Source organism: Trachypithecus francoisi, unplaced genomic scaffold, assembly GCF_009764315.1.
Source record: "Trachypithecus francoisi isolate TF-2019V2 unplaced genomic scaffold, Tfra_2.0 Lachesis_group18, whole genome shotgun sequence".
NCBI lineage: Eukaryota > Metazoa > Chordata > Mammalia > Primates > Cercopithecidae > Trachypithecus > Trachypithecus francoisi.
Window position 1 is genome coordinate 2,868,109 of NW_022681463.1, and position 13,766 is coordinate 2,881,874.

General features: G+C 42.8%; 1 protein-coding gene across 1 annotated transcript in view; it reads left to right on the forward strand.

Annotated features, from left to right (window-relative positions):
- The window catches only part of TUBGCP3 (tubulin gamma complex associated protein 3), a 94,907-nt gene that overhangs the window by 36,960 nt on the left and 44,181 nt on the right, over nt 1-13,766 (forward strand). The window contains exons 9-11 of the mRNA XM_033177213.1: nt 1,932-2,000; nt 2,680-2,812; nt 4,474-4,640. Of these exons, the coding sequence (XP_033033104.1) occupies nt 1,932-2,000; nt 2,680-2,812; nt 4,474-4,640 (369 nt within the window). The remainder of the gene's footprint in view (nt 1-1,931; nt 2,001-2,679; nt 2,813-4,473; nt 4,641-13,766) is intronic.

Here is a 13,766-nt window from a genome sequence, read left to right on the forward strand (position 1 = left end):
CTGTGCTATCCAGTTGCTGAAGGAGTGATGGTTTATTTATCTTATTTGAAGAGCCAGCGTGTGCACTCAGTGGGGTGACTCTGTGCCCTAATTTATGCCTTGCATAATTTATGTCCTGTGTCCATATTACCAGTGCCCCCAATTAGCCTTGGAGGTGTCCTGGCTCTAGACATACCAAGTGGAGCAAAATCATATATGAATGAAGATACTGTTTTGTAAGCGTGAAACTTACATGTGCATTTAATGAACCAAAGTGGGAACAGCCTCTGCTGACCATAGGCCTTTCCCTTTGAGTGTGTGCGGCGCTGCCACACTCTACCTGCACTTGCACTCTTTGGTTGTAGACTTCTCAGAAGCGGACTCACATACTCCTGTATATAAATACTTCGATTCTACACGATGGATAATGATTTGATTATTTCTGCAGGGTTTTTTTTTTTTTTCTTTTTTTTTGAGACAGTCTTGCTCTGTCGCCCAGGCTGGAGCGCAGTGGCGCCATCTCTGCTCACTGCAAGCTCCGCCTCCCAGGTTCGTGCCATTCTCCTGCCTCAGCCTCCTGAGTAGGTGGGACTACAGGCGCCCGCCAGCACGTCCGGCTAATTTTTTGTACTTTTAGTAGAGACGGGAGGGTTTCACCATGTTAGCCAGGATGGTCTTGATCTTCTGACCTCATGATCCGCCTGCCTCGGCCTCCCAAAGTGCTGGGATTACAGATGTGAGCCACCGTGCCCGGCCGCATATTCAGCAGGTTTTTAAAAGCTTCGATGTGTTTGTGTTTCTGCCCTCCTGCCCTGGGGGCTGGGATGGAGTTTTGGTAAAGAGTGATGCTGTGCTTGAGCAGATTCCATGTCATTTTCTCTGTAAATATTACTGAAGAAAATTGACCTATGGTTTAATAAGCATCTTGGGCCCACCCTGTGCCAGGTACTTGCCCTAGGTTACTGCATTTATTCTTCCCTGTGTAGATGAACTGAGAGGTTCATACCATCGGGGGCTGACGCTGGTGGTGCCTCCAGCGGGAGCCCTGGATTTGGCCCCGTGGTCTGTCTCCTTCCCGACTCTAGGACGTTTCTTCTTGCACACCTCACTTTTGACGTGTTCTTTTGTGTCTACAAAATTAGTATGTTTTATGTTCATTTTTGAACTTGAAAATGTTCACATTTGTCTTAGTCCACAAACCATAAATGCAGTAAAATACACCTATAGGAGACTGATGTATTTTAAAAATATACAGAAAGTTATGCAACCTATATATTTACTTAAAACAAGTTTAAAAAACATTTTTTAAAAAAGATTTTTTGATGGCTTTTTGCTGGATAAAACAATGAGAAAGAACACAGGTTTATCCCTTGCAGGCTGCTTCTGCTGTAGGCAGAGCTGCCCCCAAGCATCCTGGAGTTACATCCCACAGTTCATCCCTGAAGGCTCTTGCCACAGGACTGGATGCAGGTGTATAAGGGTGCCTCTTCTAGCTTCTGATTCCTGTTGTTTTGACCTGACTCCTTTCAGTATTTAAGATTGGAGATGTGTGGAAAAGTTCTTACTACTAATAGAGGTCAGAAGAACAAGCAGTGCGAACAGAACGAAAATTAGGGGGATTGGCATTGAGCTGCTAATTTTTAAATTTTGTTAATTAAGAGCATGAAAGAAAATTACATTCTAACCCTGAATATTTACAGGGGGTATAATCTTAAAGGATCATTCTCTAAAGTGACTGCACTTCATGAAAACTATACCATATATATATTTTTTTCCCTTCCTCTTCTGCAAAGTTTATGGTGATTAAGATGATTAGATTATTGACAAAACCTGAATTTAAATCTTGTAGCACCCCACCTGAACTTTATCTAAAAGCATTATACCTTTCCACTTAAAATCAGTCAATGTGTAATGAGTCTGTCGTGCTTTAATTATATTTCTCTTCCACACAGAGCTTTTGTGCCGCCTTGCACCAGGAACTCAGAGAATACTATCGATTGCTCTCTGTTTTACATTCTCAGGTAAATATTTTATTTTTATTTTTATTTCTTCGTGATTCTAAGCGTTACGAAATTGAAGCTATATAGAATGTTTTAAGTTATTTCATATATTACTTTTAAAAGACAGCAATATTTTTCATAATATTATTTGTAAGATTTGAATATCAAGTTTCAGTGTATCCCAGAGCCAGTTAATTGCTAATTTTCGGAGTTCCAGAAGTTAAAGGTCATTTGTAGCTTAAAAATACTATTGTTTTTTATTTTTATTTTTTATTTTTGAGACGGAGTCTTGCTCTGTTGCCCAGGCTGGAGTGCAGTGGCCGGATCTCAGCTCACTGCAAGCTCCGCCTCCCGGGTTTACGCCATTCTCCTGCCTCAGCCTCCCGAGTAGCTGGGACTACAGGCGCCCGCCACCTCGCCCGGCTAGCTTTTTGTATTTTTTTTAGTAGAGATGGGGTTTCACCATGTTAGCCAGGATGGTCTCGATCTCCTGACCTCGTGATCCGCCCATCTCGGCCTCCCAAAGTGCTGGGATTACAGGCTTGAGCCACCGCGTCCGGCCCTATTGTTTTTTTTAAAGGGGACTTTGGCTTCATTTTTATAAGGATAATCATTTTCTTATATTCACTTGATATAGATTAAGAAGTGTGACCTATGTAGTTATTTGTACTTAAACATTTCTATCTTTGTTGTTTTTTAGCTACAACTAGAGGATGACCAGGGTGTGCATTTGGGACTTGAGAGTAGTTTAACACTTCGGCGCCTCTTGGTTTGGACCTATGATCCCAAAATACGACTGAAGACCCTTGCGGCCCTGGTGGACCACTGCCAAGGTCCCGTGCGCGTCTTTCCTGTGCGCGTCTGGCACTCGCTCTGTTTTAGAACTCGTTTGTAGGGTGCGCCATCCAGGCTTGCTTTTGTGTCCTGTCCTTTTTTATCCTTCACGCCATGTTGATTCAATAGGAATCGATAGATATGAACCGAGAGGGAACGTAACCAGTTGCCAGTGTGGCCCAGTATTTATACGGTGGAAGCTCGGGCTGGCATTGAGATGGAGGTGGGAAGGAGGGAGGGTGTCTTGTGTTTAAAGATCTCTCTCTTGCGTGGTCCTCGGTTACCGCTCCTGACAGAGCTTGTCGCCCCCTTGGTTGCCTTTCCTTGCATTTGGCTTTTTGCCTTTATTCCTCTGCAGTCAGGGACCGTGTTGGTGACTCTCGGTCAGATGTTCCCATATTTGCATGTCTTGCTTTGGCCTCTCTGCCTCTAGGTTCTGTATTGCTAGTTGCTTTCTGACATTTTTTCTTATGGTTTGTACTACCTTAGCCAAGAACCTCTTTCCCTTTTCCCTCATTTGTATCATTGAGATCCTAGTAGCAGTTACCTCTCAGGGTTGCTACGACGACATGAGATGGGCGAGCTGGCCATCTGCCGCACAAGAGTTCCCTTCTCGCTGCCATCCTCTGCTCGGGGTGGTCCCCAGAATCTGCAGGGCCCCATTGGTTGTCTTGCTGTCTGCACACCCTCCTCTCTCACCTCTTGGCACTTCCCTCAAAAAAGAGAGAAGTGGAGAGCAGTAAATAAACACCAGTGTTTTCTCCAGTTCCCAGGGCTCCTCCAGAACTGGATTCCCCCCAAATTCCTCTGTCACTTTCCGTGTCCTGCGGGCCCCTGGGGTCCTTTACTCCCCTCACTCTGCTCAGCCTGTGCGCTTGGTCTTGGCGCTGTAGGGGCTGTTATAAGAGCTGCTGTCTGATCCCCATATTCAATCTCACATCCCCACTTTGTGTACACACAGCAGAGCCATCTTCTTAAAATCAGATCCCGTCACTCCTCTCCTTAAAATCTACCAGTGGTCTAATAAAATCTTGAATTCTTAGCATAACATAAAAACTCTTCATGTGCTTCTATTTCCAGACCGGATTTTTGCCACTCCCAGTCCTTCATACTGAGTAGTTCTGGCCCAGGCCCGGGGGGCCTCTTGTCTCCACGCAGAGCAGTGTTTCTCACACTGTATGTTGTAGCCAGTTAATGGGTTATAAAGTCAGTAAATAGGTTGGGTCTAGCATATCATACCAAAAAAAATGCAAGTATTGATTCATAGAACTCTCGTTTTTCACATATATTTATGCCCTCCTTTGCACCATGACGCGTGAGTCTTAGTATGCCTCAAGGAAAAAAGGCATGAAAAGTCATGTGAACTTTAGATTGTGTAGCCAGCAATTTTTCTGCTACTTTTTGTTTCTGAAAAATTCCTCAGCAGCTAAAGAGAGGAGTGACTCACAGACTTGTGTAAAGCCAGGGTTGGAGTCTGGACCTCCTGGTTTCTGAATCATGGCATGTTACTGCTGCTTCTAGGTCCAAAATGGTATTAACTGTAAGAAAACAAATGCTCTTTATCTCAGTTACTTGGGTGTCTGTGGTTAGTGTGAAGTGACTGGTACGTACTATGAGTGTAAATGTGGATGTTTTTTGTGTTTTCCCCCATTTCTCCCAGGAAGGAAAGGAGGTGAGCTGGCCTCAGCTGTCCACGCCTACACAAAAACTGGAGACCCGTACATGCGGTCTCTGGTGCAGCACATCCTCAGCCTCGTGTCTCATCCTGTTTTGAGCTTCCTGTACCGCTGGATATATGATGGGGAGCTTGAGGACACTTACCACGAAGTAAGGATCGGTGTTCGGTTCTGAGACTTGGATTTAAAAAGCATGGGCATGCAGTTATGCTGTTTCATTTTTCCCCTCGTGGTTACCATATTCTCCTAACAGGAACGCGACAGCACTTCATTTGAATACCATTTATCTTTTACACAGTGCCTTGACAGCTGGTTAGCTCACTGAACAGCAGATGAGTTCATGAGTTCTTTGGTTAGTGGAGAATTGTCCAAGTTTATTCCTCAGCAAGGTGGCGTCACTCGTCCGAGTTTACTAGCACGTGGATGGCAAAGCAGGACAAGGCCTCCTGAGTCTTGGGGGAGTCTTCATCGCAGATTCTGCTGCTTTGCCATGATTACTTGGCAAACTCCCTTTGGTGCTAACAGCTTAATGAAACAAGTTAGCTGTATATGTAGCTATTGAAGTATAGTCAGTTCTGTAGCACAGCATGTGCTGCTTAAAAGTCACTTGTGTAGTAAATCACATGATAGAAATGATGGGGCTTTTGGTGGGAGGTAGGGTGAGGGGCACCACACTCAAAAGGTTTGTCAGTAACAAAACAACAGAAAGACAGGAATCTAATGAAAGTTGTAGTACAGTTTTACACGTTAAAGGGTTAAGAAATACATAAGCGTTGCCATCAATATCACATTGGCCTTGGAAAAGCGCTGGCGTTTGCTTGTGGACGTGGGCTGTTGGGGCCGCAGCCTGTGTGTGACGGGAAGTGGCGGAGGCCTGGCCCTCTGAAACACAGGTGTGCCTGTGTGTGGGTGCTGCTGGCTGTAGTGGCCTGTGTTCTGCCGTTTCTCATGGATCAAATTGCAAATAAGCAAATGTGAAGTTTGTATTATGTTCAGTTTGTTTTCTAATGTATTGTTGGTGCTGTTACAAGTTGTTTTTAAAGCAAACGCTGGAGCAGAATGGAGTCTCTGGTGCTCTGTGTGCTTTTGAGACACATGGGCGGCGTGGCGCACGCACATCTGCATCGGGCGAGTTGCTCAGCCTGTCTTGTAGCGCTTTCCCGACGGTGTGTGTAGTTTTTCTTTATTACTGGACACTGTTTCACGGCAGGGACAGATCTGTTTTTATCTAGCCACTCTCTTATGGATGGAGATGATGTTTTTTGTAGTTTTTGATCTTATGAACAGTATTAAAATGAACATCCTTTTATGTGTCTCCCTGAGCGTATTTATGGCCCAGTCTCAGCTCACTGCAAGCTCCACCTCCTGGGTTCACCCCATTCTCCTGCCTCAGCCTCCCAAGTAGCTGCGACTACAGGTGCCCACCACCACGCTTGGCTAATTTTTGTATTTTAAATAGAGACGGGGTTTCACCATGTTGGCCATGATGGTCTCGATCTCCTGACTTTGTGATCCGCCCGCCTCAGCCTCCCAAAGTGCTGGGATTACAGGCGTGAGCCACTGCGCCTGGCCCATGGGGATGCATATTTTATTTTATTTTATTTATTATTATTATTTTTTTTTATGGTGATGCATATTTTAAACTTTGATTCTGCCACGTTGTGCTCAGGAGTGCTTCTCCAGGTTGACCCAGCTATCAGCTTTCTGTTATGGTCCTCATTCCCGCGTCCTTCTCAACACTTTGTATTACCCAATGTTAATAATAATATTTTCACGTAATGCATCTCACTGGGGTATTTATTTGCATTTCCCTGATTACTAGTGAGACTGACCAGCTTTTCATGCTTATAGTTTTTTTTTTATTTCTTCTCTAATTACCTGTTAGTTTCCTTTGCCCATTTTTCTTAGGATTTTTCTTTTTAGGAGTGAATCATGGATGGTTTTATATTTTCAAATTTTTATATATGGAATTGCCCTTTTAAAAAATTGTATCTTTTAACTTTTTTTCGCGTTCTTCCAAACTTATAAAAAAGTTGGAAGAATAGTACAAAGAATCATTGTACTGTTGACTGAGCCTTAACTGAGACTCCACACAAGTTTTACCATGTTTTATCATAAACTAAATTTCTCTGTATTCTTGAATCTGTTTCTGGATTGTCTTTTTTCTGTTTGCTTTTTATCTGTCAATGTTATTTAAATGACTCTACTCTGTGGTTTGTAATTTGGTAGAGGCAGTCCTTTTGTTCTTTTCACAATTTCTTTGTTGTTGTTTTTGCACATTTATACTTACATTATGAATTTAGAATCAGCCTGTCAATTCTGTTAAAAGTTATTTTAAAAATTTTTGTAGGGATTGCATATTGCATTTGGAGATTAAAAAGTTTTCAGGCTTCTTGTGTTCCTTTTGCTGAATGAGCTTTCTTTAAAAAAAAAAAAAAAAAAGGAAGCTTTGTAAGGTATGTTTTATTTCACTAATGGTTCCCTAAAGTTTGTCAAAGCTTTTGTGAGCCTGTATCTTCCTAAACGTTAAAATCACGAGTAAACTTTTTTTTTTAACCCCTTCCTTCATTAAGATGAAGAATTGTGTCTTTTTCCCGGGTTCTGCATACTTGCATGTACCGCCACACACTGTTTTTTTTTTTTTGAGATAGAGTCTCACTCTGTTGTGCAGGCTGGAGTGCAATGGTGCCATCTCGGCTCACTGCAACTTCCGCCTCTGGGGTTCAAGCAATTCTTCTGCCTCAGACTCCCAAGTAGCTGGGACTACAGGCACACGCTGCCACACCCAGCTAAGTTTTTTGTATTTTAGCAGAGACTGGGTTTTACCCTGTTGCCCAAGCTGGTCTTGAACTCCTGAGCTCAGGCAGTCCACCCACCTAGGCCTTCCAAAGTATTGGGATTATAGGCATGAACCACCGTGCCCGGCCCTGCCCTCTTAAGCTCTATATCTGTTGTTAAATCTGGGTTATTTTATATTTTTAATATTTTGTATGCAATTTGTAATAAGCCACTATCCAAGTCAAGAAATAGCGCTTATCAGTACCCCTATTATGTACCCATCGTTGTCCCCTTCTCCTTAAAGGTAAACTTTATCCTGACCTCTGACACTGTAGTTAGCTCAATTCTTATTTTAAATTTTATATAATGCTCAATGTTAAAATATATTTACATGTCATCTATAGCGGTATATTTGGTATTCATCATTTAAGTTTGAATCCTTGTTTTTAGGTTTGTGTCTGGAAAGTATTATACAATTATTTAGTTGACTTAAAGTTCTAGACCTAATTTTTCAAGATTAAATGGAGTCTTAAATTCTTGTACTATTTAGTTTTTATCATCATGATGAGGTTCTAAGGACACGTAGGTAATGGGCGTTTCCTTTGATAGAGTGAAGCTTGTCATTTTTAATGCATTTATGTTCAGTTATTCCATAATTACAGGATGAGGTGAATTTTGGAAGCCGTTTAAAAACCTGTGCAATTGATTATTTAGAATGCATATTATAATTTTAGCCAAGGAAGTACAAGACTTGTACTCTGAAAACAATAGAACATTGTTGAGAAGAATGAAAAAGGCCTAAATAAATGGAAAGACATTCCATGCTTATGGACTGAAGATTTGATATTGCTAAGATGGCAGCGCTTCCCCAACACGAGACACACTTTCAGTGTTTGATATTGTTAAGATGGCAGTACTCCCCCAACACGGGCCACACTTTCAGTGTTTGATATTGTTAAGGTGGCAGTACTCCCCCAACACAGGCCACACTTTCAGTGTTTGATATTGTTAAGGTGGCAGTACTCCCCCAACACGGGCCACACTTTCAGTGTTTGATATTGTTAAGGTGGCAGTACTCCCCCAACACGGGCCACACTTTTAATGTTTGATATTGTTAAGGTGGCAGTACTCCCCCAACACGGGCCACACTTTCAATGCAATGTCTATCAAAATTCCAACAGCCTTTGCAGAAATGGAAAAGCTGATCTTCATATTCACAAGGAAGTACAAGGAGCCCTGAGGCCAAAAAGTCCCGTAAAAGAACAAAGTTGAACAAACTTTCTGATTCTGATTTTAAAACGTGCTACAATGCAGGGTAATCAAAACAATGAGATACTGGCATGATAGATCTCTGGGTCAGTGGGATAGAAGCGAGAGCCCAGAAGTACATCTTCATTTTTATTGATTTTCAGTAAAGCTGCCAAGATGACTCAATGGGGAAAAAGCCTTTTCAGCAAAGGATACCGGGACAACTGGATAGCTGCATGTAGAAGAATGCGTTGGGATCTGTCGCACACCGTCTGTCAAGATGAACTCAAAATGGATCAGACACCTAAATTTAAATGCCAAAGTTATAAAACTTAGAAGATATTGTGGTAAATCTTTGTGACCATGGATTTGGCAGCAGTTTCTTAGATATGTCACCAAAAGCATGAGCAATGAAAACAAGTAAATCAGACTTTATCAAAATAAAAACTATGTACAATAAAGGGCACTTTTGAGAAAGTGAAAAAACCACTCACAGAGTAGGAGAAAAGTTTATCCAAATCGCTTACCTGATAATGGTCTAGTATCCTAAGCAACTCAACAAGAAAAACCAGTTTAAAAAGGATTCGAGAAGGTATTTCTCCAAAGAAGATACAAAAATGGACGATAAGCACAGGAAAAGATTATCGTTAGAGGGAAATGAAAATCAAAACCACAATTAAATACCACTTTACAGCCATTAGGTTCGTTAACAAAAACAAACCAACAGCCAGAAAATAACAAGTGTTGGCAAGGATTTGGAGAAATTGGAAACTGCATCATTGCTGGTAGAAACACAGAATGGTGTAGCCACTCTGGAAAGCAGTTTGGCAGTTTCTAAAAATATGAAATACGGGTTTACCATGGCACCCAGCAGTTCTACTATTAGGTGTGTACCCACAGAAACAAAAACATGCGTTCATCTAAAAACTTGTCTAGGAACATTCATAGCAGCGTCATTTATAATAGTCAAAAGTGAAAACAGCTCCAGTGCCCATCAACTGATGAACTGATAAATAAAATGATGTATATACACACAATGGAATATTATTCAGCCTTAACAAAAAAATGAAAATCTGATACTTGCTACAGTGTGGATGAACCTTGAGAACATTGTGCTCTGTGAAATCAGCCAGACACAGAAGGCCATATATTGCATGATTCCATTCGTATGACGTGTCCAGAATTGGCAAATGCATAGAGATAGAAAGTAGTTAATGTTGTCAGGGACTGGGGGTGGGGAGGCAGAGAGGAATGAATGCCTGCTTAATGGATACGGAGTCTCTCCAGGCTCATGAAAATGTTCTGGAGTTAGATCATAGGAATGGTTGCACGACCACATGGTAAATATACTAAAAGCCACTGAGTTGCCCACTTTAAAATGGTGACTTTTCTATTATGTGATTTTCATCTCAATTAAAAAAAAATGTAGAAGTTCTGAAAACAAATGCTTGGTGAGGGATGCCAGCTATGGTAGCTGCTGTGGCTCTTTCCCGGGCCTTCTGCCTCCCTGCTGGGTTGAGGTGCTCCGGTTCACCAGTGGAGTCACCGTGCCTAAGTAGAGCTCTGTAGCTCTCAGGCTGCACATCTGTTTGGCCACACATGGGGCCTCGCAGGAGTTTTAATGTGGACTGATAGGGGCATGAGGATTTCCAGAGTCCCGCGGTGTGTCTGCTGTGCACTGAAACTTGAGGACCCCTGGCCTACCCACCCTCCGATTCCCTGCAGCAGCCCCCAGAGTCGGGCGGGGACCTGCAAAGTTAGTTCTAAAATTGAGGTGATGGGAGGGGGCTGAGTTCAGAGTGCCACCTCCTTCCACACCAGCTCTGCACACTCACCTCCCTTCCACACTCTCACTCCTCCGTGCAGTCGTGCAGGCTCCACGAAATTCCCTTGCAGGGGAAGGGTGGGAAGAGAGTGAGGGATAAACGACTGCAAATTGGGTGCAGTGTATACTGCTCGGGTGATGGGTGCACCAAAATCACACAAATCACCGCTAAAGAATTTACTCATGTAACCAAACACCACCTGTTTCCCCAAAACCTATGGAAATAGAAAATTAAAAAAAAAATTCTCTTAGGAAGAACTCTGCTTTATCTAGTATGTCCAAACTGAGTGTCACATCAGTGATGTGGTAATATGCAGGCTTATTTTTTAAATAAATAAATAAAATTTAACACATTAAGAAGGATTAGTGCCTATTTCTGCCGGGCGTGGTGGCTCAAGCCTGTAATCCCAGCACTTTGGGAGGCCGAGACGGGCGGATCACGAGGTCAAGAGATCGAGACCATCCTGGCTAACACGGCGAAACCCCGTCTCTACTAAAAAATACAAAAAAACTAGCCGGGCGAGGTGGCGGGCGCCTGTAGTCCCAGCTACTCAGGAGGCTGAGGCAGGAGAATAGCGTGAACCCGGGAGGCGGAGCTTGCAGTGAGCTGAGATCCGGCCACAGCACTCCAGCCTGGGCGACAGAGCAAGACTCCGTCTCAAAAAAAAAAAAAAAAAAAAAAGAAGGATTAGTGCCTATTTCAAAACACCTGCAACAGCTTAACATCTGATGTGAAATGTGTGGCTCCTGTTGTGACAAAGGCACGGGTACTGTGGTTTGTTAGTCACATTTATAATTGAAGGAAGAGGTACATTTCAGATAGAGGTTAGTGAGGTTAGTGAAGGTAAAGATGAGAGATGAGATTAGTTTTCCTCCCAAGTCCACAGACCCGTGCTGTGCTGTCTGTCTGTGGGTCCTGGTAAGGGAAGCCCAAGTGGGAACAGGACCCAGGGCTTTTCTTTGACCTGGGCTTTTGCAAACACGACAGATGCATGGGCTGGGCATGGCGCTGGTGTGAGAGCTGCACTTTCTGTAGTGACCCGGTGCCTGAATTCACCTTGACCTCCAGTTCCTCCTGCCTGGGAGTCGGAGGATGCCTGTTGAATGGGGACGCGGTGCATCTCCCTCTTGGCTGTGTCTGTACTGCTGTTACTGCCTACTGCTGTTCCTCAGGGACTTCCTTCCACTGGGCTCCTGCCAGTCTCCGGGACCTCGATCTCTCTGTTGATGGCCCAGAGAAAAACTTGTAGATGACATCTGAGCTTTGCTGTGTCTGCTGTGGTGTTATTGAAAGCTGCCTCTACGTCTAACATCTGGGATTTCACTTTTTAACAATAAAAAGGATATAGACCTTTAGCCCACTAGTGCTAAGAATGGTATCTACATTTTATTTTGCTTTTATTTTTATTTTATTTATATCTTGTATATTTGCAAAGGCAGACAAAAATAGAGGGCTATAAGAGTTTGGAAGGTATTCTGAATGATTAAATTGGAAAGCACTTTCAGCATTTGGGAAAAGTTTATATTGTTTGCTCTTAAATGTAAGTACTGTGAAAGTAAACCAAGTTTTTCCATTGTGTTACTACTATCTAGAGAAGCTGCATGGTGAATCCTTTCTGTAACTAACCCGGCTTCTTCCCCCGTAAACTGAAGGTAAACAAGTTATGCCAATATATTCAAGTTACAGGCAAAACCACTCGGTTTCCAATTGCCCTTTGGATAGTAAAGATTAGGTGCTTCAACTTGCAGCCAGAAAAGATGGGACAAGTTAAAATTAAACTCTCTTGCTTTCAAAATTAGATTTCCAGACTTGATTCACATGTTTACTTAAATGCTGTGATAATATTCTAAAACTCTACATCCTTGAATTTGAAGATCCACCAAGTATGGATAAGACAGAATATCTCTGGATCTATTTAGCACCCTTGCTGTGTTACCGAAATTTAAAAGTTTACCGTGCCGGGCGCGGTGGCTCAAGCCTGTAATCCCAGCACTTTGGGAGGCCGAGACGGGCGGATCACGAGGTCAGGAGATCGAGACTATCCTGGCTAACACGGTGAAACCCCGTCTCTACTAAAAAAATACAAAAATCTAGCCAGGCGAGGTGGCGGGCACCTGTAGTCCCAGCTACTTGGGAGGCTGAGGCAGGAGAATGGCACAAACCCGGGAGGCGGAGCTTGCAGTGAGCTGAGATCCGGCCACTGCACTCCAGCCTGGGCGACAGAGCGAGACTCCGTCTCAAAAAAAAAAAAAAAAAAAAAGTTTACCGTATAAAATATCTTACTCTTTTGGAATTTTTATGCCATACCTCTTAAAATATTGTAATTATAAGTTTACCTTGTAAATTATCCTTTGTTGTACAGAGTATCTGACCAATTTACTCATTCCTCTGGTCCAGTTGCCATTTTATTTATTTTTATTTTTTTCGAGATGGAGTCTTGCTCTGTTGTCTAGGCTGGAGTGCAGTGGCGTGATCTCGGCTCTCTGCACGCTCCACCTCCCGGGTTCACGCTATTCTCCTGCCTCAGCCTCCGGAGTAGCTGGGACTAGAGGTGCCTGCCACCGTGCCTGGCTAATTTTTTTTTGTATTTTTAGTAGAGACAGGGTTTCACTGTGTTAGCCAGGATGGTCTCCATCTCCTGACCTTGTGATCCGCCTGCCTTGGCCTCCCAAAGTGCTGGGATTACAGGCGTGAGCCACCGCGCCCAGCCCATTTTATTTTATCTAAGTATGGCCTTAGGAGAAATCTCTTGGTAGCTGCCTGCATGATTGGCAAGTTGAAGTTGGAATTTTTTATGGTTTGTATTAATGGATCTGATTTTTAGAAGTTGCTTGCTAAGAAAATTACCCTCTTCATTTCTGTTTTTAGTAGGGAGGCCTTGGCATTTGTCCAGCAATTAATGAGAAATCATGGTACAATTATGTTTTATTTTTTTTCTTAATTCTTTCTGCGTTTGACATAATGGTGAAAATTAAAGAACCTTGAGTGGAAAATGCCTTAGCAGAATAAAAGCGTATAGCAATTATATTCTGACCTTGGTTTTTTTCCCCCTCTATAACTATATATTTTTTCACAGAGTTAATTATATTCGAAAGCGTACCCAGGCTCTCTCCTTGCTACGAGATGTTTGCTGCTAGAGTGATTGCGTGCCACTTTGCCCTTAGATGAAGCAGTGCTTTCGTAACTTCTAAAGATGCCTGAATTGCCTGAGATTTTTTATGGTTTAAATGAAGTTTTCTTTATTGTTCATACTGATAGAAATCCGGCTGTACTCCAACTATTAGGATAAATTAGTGTGTTGTCTGTAGAAACGAGCTCTTCCAACGGAATAACAGACATACCATTTATATGCAGTTACTCTAATCTGTAGTATGGCAGGTACAGAGCAGTCCCAGCACGAGCACGGTGACTTAGTCGCTGCTGAG